At 36.6% G+C, this 18,978-nt stretch overlaps 1 protein-coding gene across 2 annotated transcripts; it reads right to left on the minus strand.

Annotated features, from left to right (window-relative positions):
• Nucleotides 1-13,125: 13,125 nt before the first annotated feature.
• LOC140819688 (CBS domain-containing protein CBSCBSPB1-like) lies at nucleotides 13,126-18,698 on the minus strand. 2 transcript variants are annotated; one of them, XM_073179865.1, is made up of 16 exons: nucleotides 18,564-18,698; nucleotides 18,289-18,467; nucleotides 17,652-17,717; nucleotides 17,280-17,448; nucleotides 17,013-17,145; nucleotides 16,757-16,927; nucleotides 16,548-16,626; nucleotides 16,320-16,433; nucleotides 16,149-16,215; nucleotides 15,792-15,897; nucleotides 15,632-15,690; nucleotides 14,611-14,717; nucleotides 14,406-14,539; nucleotides 13,957-14,042; nucleotides 13,789-13,878; nucleotides 13,126-13,624 (listed from the first exon to the last, which is right to left on the minus strand). In XM_073179865.1, exons 2-16 carry the CDS (start codon nucleotides 18,447-18,449, stop codon nucleotides 13,445-13,447), a joined length of 1,722 nt encoding a protein of 573 aa, XP_073035966.1. In that variant the 5' UTR covers nucleotides 18,450-18,467; nucleotides 18,564-18,698; the 3' UTR covers nucleotides 13,126-13,444. The 2 variants fall into 2 exon arrangements, with proteins under 2 accessions (XP_073035966.1, XP_073035967.1); XM_073179866.1 differs by lacking the exon at nucleotides 17,652-17,717.
• Nucleotides 18,699-18,978: the final 280 nt, after the last annotated feature.

Below are 18,978 nucleotides of genomic sequence, written 5' to 3' on the forward strand. Positions count from 1 at the left end.
ATATCTCAGTTCTTGATGTATGAGGTGTCTTTCGGGCCTGGATGTATTTGCTAGAATGTCTTCTTGGTGGTTTCTTGTAACCTTTGTTTGAAAACCATTCACTTCACTATGGGTACATTTGAGGATATCTTCCTCTCTATTTTCTTTTAATTCCTTGTTACGGGCAACCGTGTTAAACTTTACTTCTTTATTGAGTTTGAATTTTATACAAACTTATCTTCTTGGCAATTTTAGTGAGAGCAATTTAATTCTTGGAGTTTCTGTTTGGTAAATTATTTAAAATCGATATTTTAGCAGGAGAGGATAGGAGAATCGTGGATGAGTTTGCAAAATATCTTCTAAAATTCATCCTTCAACAACAAGTTGAAGTCCTTCATACCAATTTTGCGAAATTTCTTCTGAAAATCATCTGTCGAGGACAAGCTCAATTCCATGCTTTGCAAATGTTCTTATGAATATGGGAGTTGAATCTGTGTACACATTCAGACGAGTGTCTCGATCGTGGCTGTCAACTATTTCAAGCCCTGCTTTCCTCGACGAACACTACCACCGCTCAACAAAAGACTCGAGCAACTATAGATTCGTTTACAAATAAATGTGCTACCAAGGAATATGGATATCATCTGAGATCGTTTGATTTCCAATTGGTCATGAACGGGGAACCAATTGCTGCTAGTCATCATATCCCTGCTAGTAGAAATATTTCCATATGTTGGTACTTGTTATGGAACAGTATGTGTTTAAGATTGGTGGGAACATGGAAATTTTGAACCTTACCAAAAAAAAGTCATCGCCCTTAACATCTTGGCATTCAACAGCTAACTATTCAGCAAGGATTTTGGACCCTGTTATGATTGTTTCCGGATTTGGATTCATTGAATCCACTGACGACTACGTCGTCTTGGGGGTTTCCTCTATAAGTCGTCTCGATTTGAAAATGTTGTTATATCGCTCCAACATGGGTAAATGGAAGCTTCTGAAGGATCCCACTTAGTTCCCTAGCCGCATCTCTTTGTCAGTGATAGATTTCACTGGTTCGGTGCCAGTGATATTGTTTGTCTGGATATGAAAAATGAACAATATACATCTATTGAGCTGCCCAAATATTTACAACTTGAAAGAGATGGAGATTTAACATTGGGGAAGTGGAAAGAGTGTGTGTCTGTTCTTTGTCGCCATGCAAGAAATCACGATGTATGGTTTCTAGAGAAAAATGGCTGGTCCAAGATGTTTACTTTTGAAAGTTCTTTGGGTGACAGAAGCGATAGTTACAATTTACAACCAACATGCATCCTACCAAATGAGAATTTATTATTACGATTTTCGCAATGTACACCTTTTTTTGTTTACGACGTAGAAAATGATACTTTGAGGTTCCTTCAGATGCCAGGTCTTGTTCCTTATCCGGAAATTTCAGATTTGTACGTCGAGAGCTTGTTTCACTTGCTCTCTCACAAGTTAAATTTTTCCAAGACCGATGATCGTCTCTCAGGTAGCGTCTCTTCTTTATTTCCCGCATATTTTTTATAATTCTTATTTTATTTGTGTTTTTTTATGTATGACATAGTACGAATGTGGTACAACTTCTCTTTTCTTCCCTCTTGTACCCATGATATACGCTCAACTCTCAAGCTACTTGCAATGCAATGTATATGACAGCATTAATATTAGTTTCATACTCTAGCTTCTAATATTCTGTCATGATCCTAATTGATCAGTAAATTCATTTGTGGGTGTTTTTGGGTGAGAGAGGAGTTAACTTGTAATATTGTCCGCTTTGGCCCGAGGTCTTACAGCTTTAAAATACGTCACAAGGGGTTGTCACACGCTCATTTAAATGCCTAGCATCTCTCCCGTTGTTTAGCGATATCTGATTTCGCCTAAGGACTTTCACAAATCTCATATCGCTAAACCGCGGGAGAGATGTTGGGCATTTAAATGAGCGTCTAGCAACCCCTTATGACGCGTTTTAAAGCCGTGAGGCTTCAAGCCAAAGCGGACAATACCACAAATGGGTTGGGCCGTGACATTTGGTATCAGAGTGACTCCGCTTCGTTTTGAGATGGTGGGACAAACCTCAGGCGAGGATGCTGAGTCCCGAAAAAGGGGGTGAAGGCCCTTAGGTGAAATCACACGTCGCTAAACCACAGGAGAGATGCTGAACATTTAAATGAACGTGTAGCAACCCCTTGTGACGTGTTTTAAAGCCGTGAGACTTTGGGCCCAAGTGGACAATATCACAAGTGGGTTGGACCGTGAAATAATGTATCTCTGGTGGTAATCAAGAAATATTTGGAATATTTCCAATCAATGACACTTTCAGATCATTAGAGGCCGTTACTTTTTTTATTCCTTTAGAAAAAACACCTGCATCTCCAACTCGAGAAACAATTTTGGCTGAGAACATTCACATGTGAAATGTTGACGATTATATTTTTTTGTCATTACAAAAAATTAATTTTTCCAATGTTGTTTGCATAAAATGCCAATTAAAAGAAACAGACATCTCAATTCTTGATGTATGAGGTGTCTTTCGGGCCTGGATGTATTTGTTAGAATGTCTTCTTGGTGGTTTCTTGTAACCTTTGTTTGCAAACCATTCACTTCACTGTGGGTACATTTGAGGATATCTTCCTCTCTATTTTCTTTTAATTCTTTGTTACGAGCAACCATGTTAAACTTTACTTCTTTAGTTAGTTTGAATTTTATACAAACTTATCTTCTTGGCAATTTTAGTGAGTGCAATTTAATTCTTGGAGTTTCTGTTTGGTGAATTATTTAAAATCGATATCTTAGAAAGAGAGGATAGGAGAATCGTCGATGAGTTTGCAAAATATCTTCTAAAATTCATACTTCAACAACAAGCTGAGGTCCTTCATACCAATTTTGCGAAATTTCTTCTGAAAATCATCAGTCGATGACAAGCTCAATTCCCTGCAGATCTGGTTGCAAATGTTCTTATGAATATGGGAGTTGAATCTGTGTACATATTCAGAAGAGTGCCTCTCGATCGTGACTGTCAACTATTTCGAGCCCTTCTTTCCTCCGCGAACACTACCACCGCTCAAAAAATAATAGAGCAACTATAGATTCGTTTATAAATGTGCTACCAAGGAATATGGATATCATCTGAGATCGTTTGATTTCCAATTGGTCATAAACGGGGAACCAATTGCTGCTGGTCATCCTATCCCTGCTAGCAGAAACATTTTCATTGTTGGTACTTGTTATGGCACAGTATGTGTTTAAGGTTGATGGAAACCTGGAAATTTGAAACCTTACCACAAAAAATTCATCGCCCTTAACATCTTGGCATTCAACAGCTAACAATTCAACAAAGATTTTGGACCCTGTTATGATTGTTTTCGGATTTGGATTCATTGAATCCACTGACGACTACGTCGTCTTGGGGGTTTCCTCTCTAAGTGGTCTCGATTTGAAAATGTTGTTATATCTCTCCAACACGGGTAAATGGAAGCTTCTGAAGGATCCCCCTCAGTTCCTTAGCCGCATCATCTTTATCAGTGATAGGTTTCACTGGTTCGGTGCCAATGATATTGTTTGTATAGATATGAAAATGAACATTATACATCTACTGAGCTGCCCAAATATTTACAACCTGAAAGAGATCGAGATTTAACCTTTGGGGAAGTTGAAAGAGTGTGTGTCTGTTCTTTGTCGCCATGCAAGAAATCACGACGTATGGGTTCTAGAGAAAAATGGCTTGGACCAAGATGTTTACTTTTGAAAGTTCTTTGGGTGACAGAAGCAATAGTTACAATTTACAACCAACATGCATCCTACCAAATGGGAATTTATTATTACGGTTTTCGCAATGTACACCTTCTTTGTTTGTTTATGACGTAGAAAATGATATTTTGAGGTTCCGTCAGGTGCCAGGTGTTGTTCCTTATTTGAAAGTTGATGATTTCTACGTCGAGAGCTTGTTTCACTTGCTAGCTGGTAGAAAAAGTCTAAGGTGACTCTCACAAGTTAAATTTTGCAAAGACCGATGACCGTCTCCCAGGTAGCGTCTCTTCTTTATTTCATAATTCTTATTTTATTTGTGTTTTTTATGTATGACAGTACCAATTTGGTACAACTTCTCTTTTCTTTCCTCTCCATGATACACGCTCAACTCTCAAGCTACTTGTAATGCGATGTATATGCGAGCATTAACATTAATTGCATACTCTAGGTTCTAATATTCTGTCAAGATCCTAATTGATCAGTAAATTAATTTGTGGGTCTTTTTGGGTGGGAGAGGAGTTAATGTGTCACGGTCCAGCCCACTTGTGATATTTTCCGCTTTAGTCCGAGGTCTCACGGCTTTAAAACACGTCACAAGTGGTTGCTACACGCTCATTTAAATGCCCAGCATCTCTCCCGTTGTTTAGCGATATGTGATTTCTCCTATGGGCCTTCACAAATCTCATATCACTAAACCATGGGAGAGATGTTGGGCATTTAAATGAGCGTGTAGCAACCTCTTGTGACGCATTTTAAAGTCGTGAGGCTTCGGACCGAAGTGGACAATATTACAAGTGGGTTATGCCGCGACATTCGTTATCAGAGCGACTCCGCGTCGGTTTGGGATGGTGGGGCAAACCTCAGTGAGGACACTGAGATCCGAAAAGGGGGTGAATGCCCTTAGGCAAAATCTCATATTGCTAAACCACAGGAGAGATGCTGGGCATTTAAATGAGCGTGTAGCAACCCCTTGTGACGTGTTTTAAAGTTGTGAGGCTTCGGACCAAAGCAGACAATATCACAAGTGGGCTGGGCCGTGACATAATGCATCCTTGGGTGCGTGCAAGAAAGATTTGGAATATTTCCAATCAATGATACTTTGAGATAATTAGAGGGCATTACTTCTTTTATTCCTTTAGAAAAAACACACGGATCTCTAACTCGATAAACAATTTTGCTGAAAACATTCACATGTGAAATGTTCAAGATTATATTTTTTTTTCATTACAAAAAACGAATTTTTGCAATGTTGTTTGCATAAAATGTCAAGTAAAAGAAACAAACATCTCAGTTCTTTATGTATGAGGTGTCTTCCGGGCCTGGATGTATTTGCTAGAATGTCTTCTTGGTGGTTTATTGTAACCTCTGTTTCCAAACCATTCACTTCACTGTGGGTACATTTGAGGATATCTTCCTCGCTATTTTTTTAAAAAAATTCCTTGTTACGGGCAACTGTGTTAAACTTTACTTCTTTAGTGAGTTTGAATTTTATACAAACTAATCTTCTTGGCAATTTTAGTGAGTGCAATTTAATTCTTGGAGTTTCTGTTTGGTGAATTACGTAAAATCGATATTTTATCATGAGAGGATGAGAGAATCGTCGATGAATTTGAAAAATCTCTTCTAAAATTTGTCCTTCGACAACAAGCTGAAGTCCTTCATACAAATTTTGTGAAATTTCTTCTAAAAATCATCAGTCGACAACAAGCTCAATTCTCTGCTTTGCAAATGTTCTTATGAATATGGGTGTTGAATTTGTGTACACATTCAGAAGAGTGTCTCGATCGTGGCTGTCAACTATTTCGAGCCCTGCTTTCCTCCGCGAACACTACCACCGTCAACAAAAGACTCGAGCAACTATAGATTGGTTTACAAATAATGTGCTACCAAGGAATGTGGATATCATCTGAGATCGTTTGATTTCCAATTGGTCATAAACGGGGAACCAATTGCTGCTGGTCATCCTATCCCTGCTAGCAGAAACATTTCCATTGTTGGTACTTGTTATGGCACAGTATGTGTTTAAGGATGGTGGAAACCTGGAAATTTGGAACATTGCCAGAAAAAAAGCATCGCCCTTACCACCTTGGCATTCAACAGCTAACTATTCAACAAAGATTTTGGACCCTGTTATGATTGTTTCCGGATTTGGATTCATTGATTCCACTGACGACTACGTCGTCTTGGGGGTTTCCTCTCTAAGTCGTCTCGATTTGAAAATGTTGTTATATCGCTCCAACACGGGTAAATGGAAGCTTCTGAAGGATCCCGCTCAGTTACCTAGCCGCATCATCTTTGTCAGTGATAGGTTTCACTGGTTCGGTGCCAGTGATATTGTTTGTCTAGATATGGAAAATGAACAATATACATCTATTGAGCTGCCCAATTATTTACAACCTGAAAGAGATGGAGATTTAACATTGGGGAAGTTGAAAGAGTGTGTGTATGTTCTTTGTCGCCATGCAAGAAATCACGATGATGGGTTTTAGAGAAAAATGGCTGGACCAAGATGTTTACTTTTGAATGTTCTTTGGGTGACAGAAGTGATAGTTACAATTTACAACCAACATGCATCCTACCAAATGGGAATTTATTATTACGGTCTTCGCTATGTACATCTTCTTTGTTTGTTTACGACGTAGAAAATGATACTTTGAGGTTTCTTTACGTGCCAGGTGTTGTTCCTTATCCGGAAGTTGCAGATTTCTACGTCGAGAGCATGTTTCACTTGCTGGTTGGTAGCAAAAGTCTAAGGCGGCTCTGACAAGTTAAATTTTGCCAAAACCGAAGACCGTTTCCCAGGTAGCGTCTCTTCTTTATTTCCGCATATTTTTTATAATTCTTATTTTATTTGTGTTTTTTATTTAAGAAATACTGACATATTACCAATGTGGTACAAGTTTTCTTTTCTTCTATCACGGCCCAGCCCACTTGTGATATTGTCCGCTTTGGCCCAGGGCCTCACGGATTTAAAATGCATCACAAGGGGTTGCTACACGATCATTTAAATGCCCATCATCTTTCCTGTGGTTTAGAGATGTGGGATTTCGCCTAAGGGCCTTCACCCCCCACTTTCGGGACTCAGCGTCCCCGCTGAGATTTGCCCCACTCTTTTCTCATGTAATAATATATTTTAATATTAACTAATTAATAAATATACGAGGTATTTTGTTCAACAACAACAATAATGAGTAGTACGTTGCAGGTTTTATTGGAAACCCCCATTTCGTGTTGCAGAGCTGCAATAATGTTGATGTATACATATTACATACATGGGATGTTGACTGAGTTGAAATGCAGTCCGCCATTATTGTTGTCTCCATCGGTCAATTAAACATGCTTTTCAAATTGTTCATGAGCTGTTGGGAGTTCACATTTATTGAATTATCTTGCATTACTTGTGCATGCCTACGGTCATGCAGAAGGATGATTTGCTTCTATCAATGCTCTCACGGTGAGCTATATATACAAGTAGCCTTCCAAGTTTTTAGTTCTATCATCACCTATTCATCTTTGCGAGTCATATATCTTATGGTCGTAAGTTCACTTTTCTTTTTTCTCGTTGTTTAATAATTATACATTAATTAATTGTATTTAATATATTACAGGAGAATTCCAATTGAGCTATTTGGAACACCTCAGACTTGGTGGAACGGGGACTAAATAGAGAAAGAGAGATCGAGAAGTTGGAAAAGGACTTCGAACGGAAAGAAGCAGAACTGGAAAGGCACGTCGCAAATGCGGCAACAACAAAAAAATTCTTTGCCAAGACTCAAGAGTGAGATTTCGCCTAAGGGCCTTAAATGTCACAGCACAGTCCAGCATCTTTCCCGTGGTTTAGCGATGTGGGATTTCGCCTAAGGGCCTTAAATATCACAGCACAGCCCACTTGTGATATTGTCCGCTTTGGCCCAGGGCCTCACGGATTTAAAACGCGTCACAAGGGGTTGCTACACGCTCATTTAAATGCACAGCATCTCTCCCGTGATTTAGCGATGTGGGATTTCGCCAAGGGCCTTAACCACCCCCCCTCCCTCCCCCTTCCCCCTTTATTGTTGTCTCCATCGGTCAATTAAACATGCTTTTCAAATTGTTCATGAGTTGTTGGGAGTTCACATTTATTGAATTCTCTTGCATTACTTGTGCATGCCTACGGTCATGCAGAAGGATGATTTGCTTCTATCAATGCTCTCACGGTGAGCTATATATACAAGTAGCCTTCCAAGTTTTTAGTTCTATCATCACCTATTCATCTTTGCGAGTCATATATCTTATGGTCGTAAGTTCACTTTTCTTTTTTCTCGTTGTTTAATAATTATACATTAATTAATTGTATTTAATATATTACAGGAGAATTCCAATTTAGCTATTTGGAACACCTCAGACTTGGTGGAACGGGGACTAAATAGAGAAAGAGAGATCGAGAAGTTGGAAAAGGACTTCGAACGGAAAGAAGCAGAACTGGAAAGGCACGTCGCAAATGCGGCAACATCAAAAAAATTCTTTGCCAAGACTCAAGAGTGAGATTTCGCCTAAGGGCCTTAAATGTCACAGCACAGTCCAGCATCTTTCCCGTGGTTTAGCGATGTGGGATTTCGCCTAAGGGCCTTAAATATCACAGCACAGCCCACTTGTGATATTGTCCGCTTTGGCCCAGGGCCTCATGGATTTAAAACGCGTCACAAGGGGTTGCTACATGCTCATTTAAATGCACAGCATCTCTCCCGTGATTTAACGATGTGGGATTTCGCCAAGGGCCTTAACCACCCCCCCTCCCTCCCCCTTACCCCTTTATTGTTGTCTCCATCGGTCAATTAAACATGCTTTTCAAATTGTTCATGAGTTGTTGGGAGTTCACATTTATTGAATTCTCTTGCATTACTTGCGCATGCCTACGGTCATGCAGAAGGATGATTTGCTTCTATCAATGCTCTCACGGTAAGCTATATATACAAGTAGCCTTCCAAGTTTTTAGTTCTATCATCACCTATTCATCTTTGCGAGTCATTAATCTTATGATCGTAAGTTCACTTTTCTTTTTTCTCGTTGTTTAATAATTATACATTAATTAATTGTATTTAATATATTACAGGAGAATTCCAATTCAGCTACTTGGAACACCTCAGACTTGGTGGAACGGGGACTAAATAGAGAAAGAAAGATCGAGAAGTTGGAAAAGGACTTCAAACGGAAAGAAGCAGAACTGGAAAGGCACGTCGCAAATACGGCAACAGCAAAAAAATTCGTTGCCAAGACTCAAGAGTGGGATTTCGCCTAAGGGCCTTAAATGTCACAGCACAGTCCAGCATCTTTCCCGTGGTTTAGCGATGTGGGATTTCGCCTAAGTGCCTTAAATGTCACAGCACAGCCCACTTGTGATATTGTCCGCTTTGGCCCAGGGCCTCACGGATTTAAAACGCGTCACAAGGGGTTGCTACACGCTCATTTAAATGCACAACATCTCTCCCGTGATTTAGCGATGTGGGATTTCGCCAAGGGCCTTAACCACCCCCCCTCCCTCCCCCTTCCCCTTTTATGGACTCAGCGTCCTCTCTGCTCTTTGAGGTTTGCCCCACCATCCAAAACCCACGTAGAGTCGCTCTGATATTGAATGTCGCCCACTTGTAATTTTATCCGCTTTGGCCGAAGGCCTCACGGATTTAAAACGCATGATAAGAGGTTTTTACACACTCATTTTTTTGTAACCTCACATTTGTCTTTTATACAACTGCTATGACAATAATTGTAATATCTTATAATTAATAAGTTACCTATTAAATATTTCTCAATTACTTATAAATTTATTAATTAAAATAAATACTAATAAAAATTAAAATAACTAAGTAAAACATATTAAAGATAATAAACAAATAAATAAATATATGGAGATGCATTATCATCATCATGCTTGTTTAGCCAACACACCATCTCTTTCAATTATCAACCTGTGATCGAAAAGTGTCTCACATAAATTGAAGAAATGATTGGTTCTTGCTTATAAAATAGACATATCACTTGAAGAATTCCATCAGTTTCATTGCCAAATTTCTTGATTAAGGGGCTCGTTTAGATTGGGAAAATTTGTAAAATAATTTCGGTCAACTATTTAATTAAGAAAATGATCTCCTCATGTATATTTCAAATACACATGAGGAGATCATTTCTTAATTAAATAGTTGACTTTTGTTAAAAAAAAAATACCCCGTTTTGATTAGAGAAGAGAAAGTGGTGAGAGAATAATGTCTTAGTGAGTAAAATGAGTGTAAAATCTTTTATATATATATATATATATATATATATATATATATCCCAAAATACTTTCAAAAAAATTCCACAATATCCTATAATCACCCAAAAAGCAAGCGATAAAGGAGATGTTGAAAAAGAAGCACCTGTTTGTCTGCTAAAATTCAAAAACCGTAGCTACTCGAGGAGGAAAATTGTCTAAAAACTTATTTTTCAGGTAATATTTTCACTCTCATTTCTCATAGCTATTCTAACCGTAAACTACCTTAGTCTAAACATGAAAGTTGTTCATCATATGTCATATTTCTCATTTATGTCAGTGATTTCCTGAGAAATGTCAATTCTAGTACTAATCAACGGAGAATTTGAGAAAAAGTATAAAAGCAAAGTTGTAGGAAATCATGAATACATAAACAAATGGGTCACGCGAAAAGTTATTTTCGAAGGTTTTTTAATATTATTCTAGGCTTCTGTTGAAGTTTCATGAATTTTGGATAAGTATTACTTTTTCAGTAAATTTTTAAAAAACTAATATTATAATTTTCGCGTGTGATTTGGTACATATATGATCCTCTAAATCATTGTTTACATGTTTCTATCCTCTTATACTACGAAAATATATCATTAGAAGTAATTACGAAGTTTTATAATTTGACTTGCAAGTTATTTTTTATGACTTGCATGTAATGTGATTGCATGTGTTGTATTCCTCTTCCATGCCTTCATAGATATTTTCTGGATATAATTGCAGGTCGATGAACCCAAATATAAATTGCTACTGAAGCGAGAGAATGCTCATGATAGCAATAATATCCAGAAAATGATTTTACAAACGAGCAGATTTTTCGCGTTCTCATAATTACTTCGAATGTTTGCCGAAGAAGATTTTGTGGCAGGAAGCTGATGATGAATCCTCAGTCCCAACCTGATTTTTAGAGGTCATTAATTCAGTCTTTTCAGTTGCTTTTGATTCTTGAGGGAGAGATGTCAATTTGAATCAGATGCAAATGAAAGATTTTAGAATTCTAGAAACTTATTTTTCAGTTAATGTTTTCACTCTCATTTCTCATACATATTCTCATGGTAAACTACCTTAGTCCAAACATGAAAGTTGTTTATGATGTGTCATATTTCTCATTTATTTCGGTGGTTTCCCGAAAAATTCATCGAAAATAGTGTTTTTCGACAGCCAAAATAGGATATAAGTTACACTAAGTTGTTTCAATTCTGATACTAATCAACGGAGAATTTGAGAAAAATTATAAAAGCAAAGTTGTAGGGAATCATAAATACATGGGTCACGCGTGGTAATTGGAAGCCGACCACGCTCCGACGAATTCAAAATTTATTTTAACATAGTATTTAAGATAATGTGTAAATGTTATAATTTTGGATTAACATGCTATTTACTGGAAATATTTAAAATATATATTATAAGTTCAAACTTTAATAAGACATAAGACGAATTCAAAATTTATTTGAAAAATCATTTTGTTTATTACTTAAGTATTTTAAGACACTAAAAAAAGTTTTATAAAGTCATGGGTTATTACTCGTTATTTTGGTAAATTTTAAGGATAATTCATAAATTTTGAATCAATAAAAAGTTCTATATTATACTAATGATAATCAATATTATCAATATTTGTTTGAACTTTGGATTCTCATATTCATCTCGTCTAGTCACTGAGGTGAAGAATTTTACGTTATTTTTCTATAGCCTTTTGGCAATTGACCTGAAATTTATGATATGATATATTTTCGAATGATAATCATCATGTTTTAATAGCTTCTGGTACTTGTACATAATTATAATATCTTCTAATCTTGTTGATGCATATAAATATGTATTACTCTGATGATCCCGCATTCCATCATATTGAATCTTCAATCATAACGGTATCTTTCATAACGATCAAATCTATCATCTTGATCGCATATTATTTGAGATTTTATTCTACTTAATTCACTCTTTAATAGTATATTTCGTAATGATCTTATTGAATGATTTAATATAATGCTCTTATTGTAATATCATCACACTAAATGTGATTGTTATAGAGTTTTCACCAATGAGGTCTTGATTAATCATCAAATAAATAAAAGAATGATCGAACAATTGAATGTTAAAGTGATTAACAAAGATAGAACCATGAACAACGGACATCGGTCTGGAGATTGAGTCTATCGAACAACATGAATTTGGTTCGGATATATTAGTTCACTTGGCTCGTTATCTCCAGAATTTTTGGTAACTTATCTTTTTCGTGCACTCATATTAAAATTATTAATCCTATAGCTTATTGTATTATTCTATGAAATTTAATAGCATATACACCATTATTTAATTCTCACTAAGTCTTTAAAGACTTAAACTCAACTTTTTATTTATCTATTGTAGTTTAAGAGCCAAGTCTTCCGGTTAATGAGATCCTACCCATGTGGGCATTGCCCCCATGAGAGGATGGATGGTCAAGATCTTGCCAAACATACAATTTCAAAAAAAAATTGTGGGTCCTACATATGCATGGACAAATCTTGACCATCCATCCTATCATGGAGGCAATGCCCACATAGATAGGATGAAATAAACCCTTCCGGAGTTGAATAAAGAAGGAAATTTCACTGAATGATTTGTCAATTGTTGCCTTGAATAAGTCATTTGGATAGTATTTTGAGTCATATAGTCTATGAGTCAGTTTGTCTGGATTATTTATAATAAATTATTATCACTTTTATCGATCTATGTTTCTTCTATGTTAGGTTGGTACTGTAAAACTCTATAATATTTTACTATTATTTTGTACTATTAGCTTTCACTAATAAAAATTTTAGTGGTTTGCAAAAATAACAATATACGATACTAAGAAAATAGAAAAAAAAAATAAAAATAAAACCCCACACGTATCATTTGTAGGAGCTGTGGCATTCGGCGAGGGTTAGATCCCGAGTTGGATGCCACAATAATATATATATATATTTTTTTTCTTGAACCGATTGTAATTTTTCTTGGTGTATTAAGATTGGGACCGAGGTAAATTGTCACAAAAATCCAAGAATATCAAGACTATATTATGTGTATGTGCCTTTTAAAATATACTATAAAAGCCATAATGTTATTTCTTCATATCATCCAAATTCTCTAAAAATATTTTTGCATTTGAAACTAGTTCCACGCACTTTCGAATCAGAAAAACAACGCAAATTTGCCAATTTATACACAGAAACAAAACAAAACTACATCCTCAATATGCTATCAATGAATCTGACCAAATCAATTTTTTTGTCAGAATCACACCCGAAAACATTCATGCAGCAGGTGAAGATATCAACACTCTATTCATATTCCATATACAGATCCAATAGAGATATAGCACTCAAGTTCGTTCAACCCTCAAAAAAATATGGAACAAGTTCGCCGCAGGCAGCTGGAAATTACTCGAAAGGGTCAATTTCCAGCTCGTTTCAAGAATGCTAGTATACCTAAACCAGCAACTATAGCAGCGCCAGCTGCAACAGTGCTGTATGCGGAAGCCCAAGCGTCTGCTTGGGCATATTCCAGGCTTCCGGAGTTGGATCCCTTTCGACGAACAGGGGTTCCTGAATAGTCTAGATGCAATTTCAGTCCCTGCCAAGTTCAGTAAATCTGATTCATCAATTTAAAGAGGGAGATAAGGGAAGTGTGAAAAGGATTAGCTATGGAAGTATACCTGAAAGTGAAACTTATTAATTCGTTTTCGGCTATTTTTTGATGATATAACACTATGGACTAAAGCAAAAGGTTTTTGATACCTTCCAACCGGTTGATCTTGCATGGTCTACAGCTGCTTGAAGATCACTGTCTGATGCAAGTATGACCTTGTCATTGTCTTCATCTTCGTACTGCGGAATGGTGGCAGTTCATTAGATTTGAGAAAAGGAGAGAATCAAGTAGAAATTGAGGTTTATCGTCAGTTGTACCAGAATATGTGGGAGGTTGTTACGGTCAATCTCGTCTCCTATTCTCTGAAGGATGGCTGCTATGAGTTCAGCCATATTCTGCGTATCTAAAATTAGAAGGACAATAAGAAAAATCATGACCATTGAATAATTAATTGGAAGTAAAATGGCGAAAAATCAATACAATGATGCAAATAAAAACTTTTCATCCATGGAACCAAGTGTGCAATGTGCATACCAAAATTTTTAATACATGTGCAAGCACATATGTTACCAAGCGTTCAGACTTGCACCGTTACTGGGAAATTTGTAATGGAGTGGAACAAAAAATGGCAAGTATTATTGACTTGGATGAAAAGATAACCTCAAGTGTTTGTGGCAATTGGTACATTTCAAATGAAGTATCAGTACAACACAATCAAAGCCAGAAGGTTTTATTTTCATTAAAAAGAAGCTGCGCTTAAACATACCACATATAAACCTGTGCATTCTCCCTTTTCTGTCTTGAATTTTGAAAGAAAAAGTACTCGGTGCGGTGGAAGAAGGGTAGGGAAGAGATCGGCCGGTCTCTCCTCCTTCAGAAGGCATCTTCAATGAATTTTCACTGAAACATCATGCATAAACATAAGAGAAGATCATCAAATCCACAATCATATCCAATATAAAGTGCACAACCTTCGGGTCTCATCCTCATCATCTGGAGTTAATGCCATTGCAGAATCCCAGAACCTTTGCATCAAATTATTTGCAGCCTCACTATTGACTCCAGCAGCATTACCAACCTGGATAACTAAAATCAATCAGCCAATATAATCTTCACAAAACTACCATGTTATTCATAGACAACATAATCAACAATAAATAAAATACACCAAATAATTTGTTATTTAATATGAATTCCAACAGGAATTGCTCATCATACCACATAACTAGAATAAAGGTCCCCCTTATCTGGTCCCAAAAGAACAAATTAATTTAAACACATTACATGAGCAAATTCAGAATAGCTACCAGATAAAAGTAAAGTCAAGAATAATATCCTTGCAGCAGCATCTTCATCCAAATTCAGCTAGAAACAGAAAATGTATCTATATTCTATAAATTGTTCGATAAAGTTGCTTGTTCCAAATTAATAGGTTGTACGATGCACATGAATTTTCTGGTAATATTATAGAAGTGTTCAAACACAATCTGTTTATCAGGTTCGACAACCACTTTCAGCGAAAAATGGTTAATGTGTTTCAACAGAAATATCTTCCATAGACTTGAAAAGTTGCGAACAATATGCCTAGAACCCTCACTAATGTGGTACCGTATATGATAAGAAAGATAGGAAGCTAAGAATCCTCACTAATATGGCACCACATATGGCAAGAAAAATAGGAAGCTAAGAATCCTCACTGATTTGGCACCAGATATGGCAAGAAAGAGATAGGAAGCGAAACATTTCTGTCCTCATCTGAATTGTATTTTAAGTTTGAAAATCAACATTTCTGCTAGTACAGTACTCTGAAGCCAGCTAAAGAATACCAAATTATTCAGAGACTAGTCTAACAAGATGAGAGTTTAGGGACAAATGATATTCCTGGGACTTGATAAAATAATCATGCCTTTACTAATTCATCAGCAGAAAAGTTAATACCCACAATTCAATAAGTTTTCCCGGCATAAAAAACATTGAATATGACTGACTTACTGTGGCGACAGCAGCATGAGTTATATGAAGTACGTCAACAACAGCTGCAACTACTCCATCTGTGATTTTCATTAGCATTTGTCAACTACATTGCGAAGAACAATGAAATCATAACGCTACTTTCCATCAGCTTTCAGCAAAAATAGAGAAACATATCTACCTCGATCAACAACTGGAAGGTGTAAAAATTTTCCATCATGCATGGTATGAAGGGCATCAACAATAGGGGTATCAACTGTAGCACATTCCGGGTTTGGGGTCATCACCTGGAGAATTAATATAGGAGAGAGATAGAGAAAGAAGGTTACAGGTCAAGTTAATTCACATTGTATCTCGCCAAACATAGGTAATGAAAATTATTACAGGTTATTTGTGATATTATAAAGCACATTCATTTGATACCATTCAAGCATGTACTTGAACGAGTATCACCTAGTGATCAAAATACATTTAAAAGTCATGCTGAATATACAAATTCACTGACAAGAGAAGCAGAAAGAAGCGGGAAGACCATCACCTTCTCCACCAGAGTAGATTCTGGAGGAAGATCTTGAGCTATGACTCTCATCAACATATCTTTTGAACTAATGAAGAGCAAGAAAGCACACAATTCAAATTAGCTTAATTTTATCATTGATCAATAAAACATTTAATAGAATTCCAACATTAGAGGAACCTCACAACTCACGTTAGTATTCCTCGAGGTTTGTTTTCTACGATTACAACAGCAGAGCTACTTCGAATTTCAAGCATCTTTTTTGCTGCAACTAGCACAGTGTCGCTTGGATCAAGTGTGACAATCCTAGCAACACAATGATGGGATAAAAGATTATATAAATCCCATTTCGCTGTGATTCAATTCTAATGGCCATAAGATTCCAAGTAATTGAATAAGACAAGTCTAGATATTACCTACTTTGAATTCTCAGAGATTATAGTGGACAAGGCGGGTCTGAACATTCGCTCCCGAAGTGTCTCAATGAATGTGTTGGTGCCTACACTTCATTCAGTTTAAAAAGTAATTTCTGAAAATAGTCAAGCAAACTGATCGCTTGAACATATATGATCATAGATTCAACAAAAGTGAGAAAAAAAGAACTCCGAAAAGAAACAGCATCCACCAACCAGATACTGATGTTCCCCAATGCTTTTCGACGCCTTCAACTGCAGCCGCGATGGCCTTTCCCTTCTCAGATGCTCTTTCCATACGAGCTATAGCATCGTACAGACATTTTGCTATATCAAGTAAAGCAATCACCTCTCCATTTTCAACAACTGGCAAATGTCTAAACTTTCCTGCGGATAAAGTATGACAAAATAGGGGGATCAAAACTAAATATTTCTTGGGGTCTAATGCCCTTTGCTAAGATGAAAACCCAACCTTGAACCATCTTTTGAAGCGCCTCAACTGCAAGAGTGTCAGACAGCACAAATACAGGGTTCCTTGTCATAACCTTGGAAACAGGTGTTTCCTCAAGATTAACCTCTCGTGCAAGGACTCTTGTAGCTATATCCTTTAACGAAAAAAGGCCAGAAACAGCAATTTTTTAACTTTTCAGTGAAACGAAACCGGTAAAAGTAAATCATAAAATTGCAAATAGAAATATAAAGCACTTTGTTTTGTCATTTATGTCCATCTGAGTCAGACCTTGTCTGTCAGGATTCCACACAGCAAAGCATTTGAATCCGTCAGCAACAAAGCAACAACTCTACGTGCAGCCATCCTACGACAAGCTTCAATGATACTAGTAGTGTCAGGTACAGTCAAGGCTTTTGATAACCGTAATCGCTTCACTGTCCGTTCTCCTGTCAGTCCCCTGTTGAAAATGTGAGGAATGACTTTCAGATGTTTATAGTACTATCAACAACAAAAAAACATGATTCTACAAATGCATGCGCTCAAACACTGAAGAAGGTAGTCGTTAATTGTGTCATTTATGATAACTACAAAAATTAAATAAAAAAATAAACATTGAATGTAGCCTGTTGGCCAATGAATTTACTAGAATACACTAATGACTTCAACTTTTTGCGGTGAATGGTGATCACAAGAGTATGATGAAACATGGTCTTTGACCTCATGCGTCTGGCAATCATCAACAAGAAAAGGTTGTTAACTAAAATTGATCATTATCTACTAAAAAGACAAGTTTCGTTTATCTTTCAGATTCAATCTCGATTTCATGACACCGCTAAACAACTGAAGCACATAAAAAAGGGATAAAGTTCTCCCAACTTCACTTTCTTCTAGAAATTTGGCTTTACTTATTATCAAAGTAGATAACTGATGTAATTCTATAGTTGTAAAAAAAATCGGTCTGGAATTTCTATCAAAATCGACCATACTACCAGTTCCAAATGAAGTTTGTTATCCTCTCAGGAATCAACACTCCAAGCAACTGGCATATTTCATTCCCAAATTAGCACAACAATACAGCATAGAAACTAAAATAAAACACGTTTGCACGTTTTACATCCCTCGGTCTCCACATGAAATCTGCCAAAACTGAATTCAAAAGGCGTTGACACCATTCATAAGTAAAAGCGCAATAAGAATAAGATCCGCTAGCATTTCAAATAAACTTTTGAGGACTACTTTAAAAGAACAAAACACAGAAACATCCTGATTTTTAAAAAACATAGGATACATAGAATACATTGAACGGGAAGCCGACAGAGACTTGCGGTGAGTCGAGGAATCTCCGCCACCGCCACCACCGTTCTCCGCCGCAGCCGCGGCCTTCCTCCTGGCCTGAGACGACGAGCTGGTCAACGACATGCTTTTCCGCGAAGATGATCCTCCTTGACTCGTCATCATCAACAACAAATTCCACACCTAACAATTCAACATAAATAAAAAAAAAAACAATCATTCGCGAACAAAACTCAGGATCAGATTAAATTTTCAGAAATTAAAAAAAAAGTAATGCACCTGTTGCAATCGTATGGAACGAACCGAAAAATTGGCAAGATAAACGAGTCAAAGAGGAATAGATTCCCTTTTTTCTTTCGAGAATTAGAATGATTACATGAATTTTCCTCACTGTTAGAAAAGGAATAAAAAAGGAAGGACGAGGATTTTGCAATTTATACTTTTTATTTTTATTTTTTAATTTGTTCATGGCATAAAATGCATGACATTGATGTCTCTGTGTTTATTTTTAATTTCAATATCTTGATATTTTGTATATACAGAAAAAATTATATTTTAAATCATGCAACGATTTATTTTTTGATGTTATCGGTCAATTTTCGATCATAATTAACTAATTTGTAATTCTTTTCGATTTCAATCTTTTTTGTCGGAGAACTGATATAGTTTTCGAAAACTATGGCACGTCATCAGA

The sequence above is a fragment of the Primulina eburnea genome, chromosome 18 (genome assembly GCF_022965805.1).
Source record: "Primulina eburnea isolate SZY01 chromosome 18, ASM2296580v1, whole genome shotgun sequence".
Taxonomy (NCBI): domain Eukaryota; kingdom Viridiplantae; phylum Streptophyta; class Magnoliopsida; order Lamiales; family Gesneriaceae; genus Primulina; species Primulina eburnea.

What these genes read in the sequence shown, in the direction of transcription:
- LOC140819688 (XM_073179865.1), bottom strand. Translation starts at nt 18,449, where the DNA reads ATGATGACGAGTCAAGGAGGATCATCTTCGCGGAAAAGCATGTCGTTG. An exon ending in TTGGGGAACATCAGTATCTG is followed by an intron (nt 16,627 to 16,756) that starts GTTGGTGGATGC and finishes AATGAAGTGTAG; the next exon opens with GCACCAACACATTCATTGAG. An exon ending in AATGCACAGGTTTATATGTG is followed by an intron (nt 14,043 to 14,405) that starts GTATGTTTAAGC and finishes TTCTAATTTTAG; the next exon opens with ATACGCAGAATATGGCTGAA.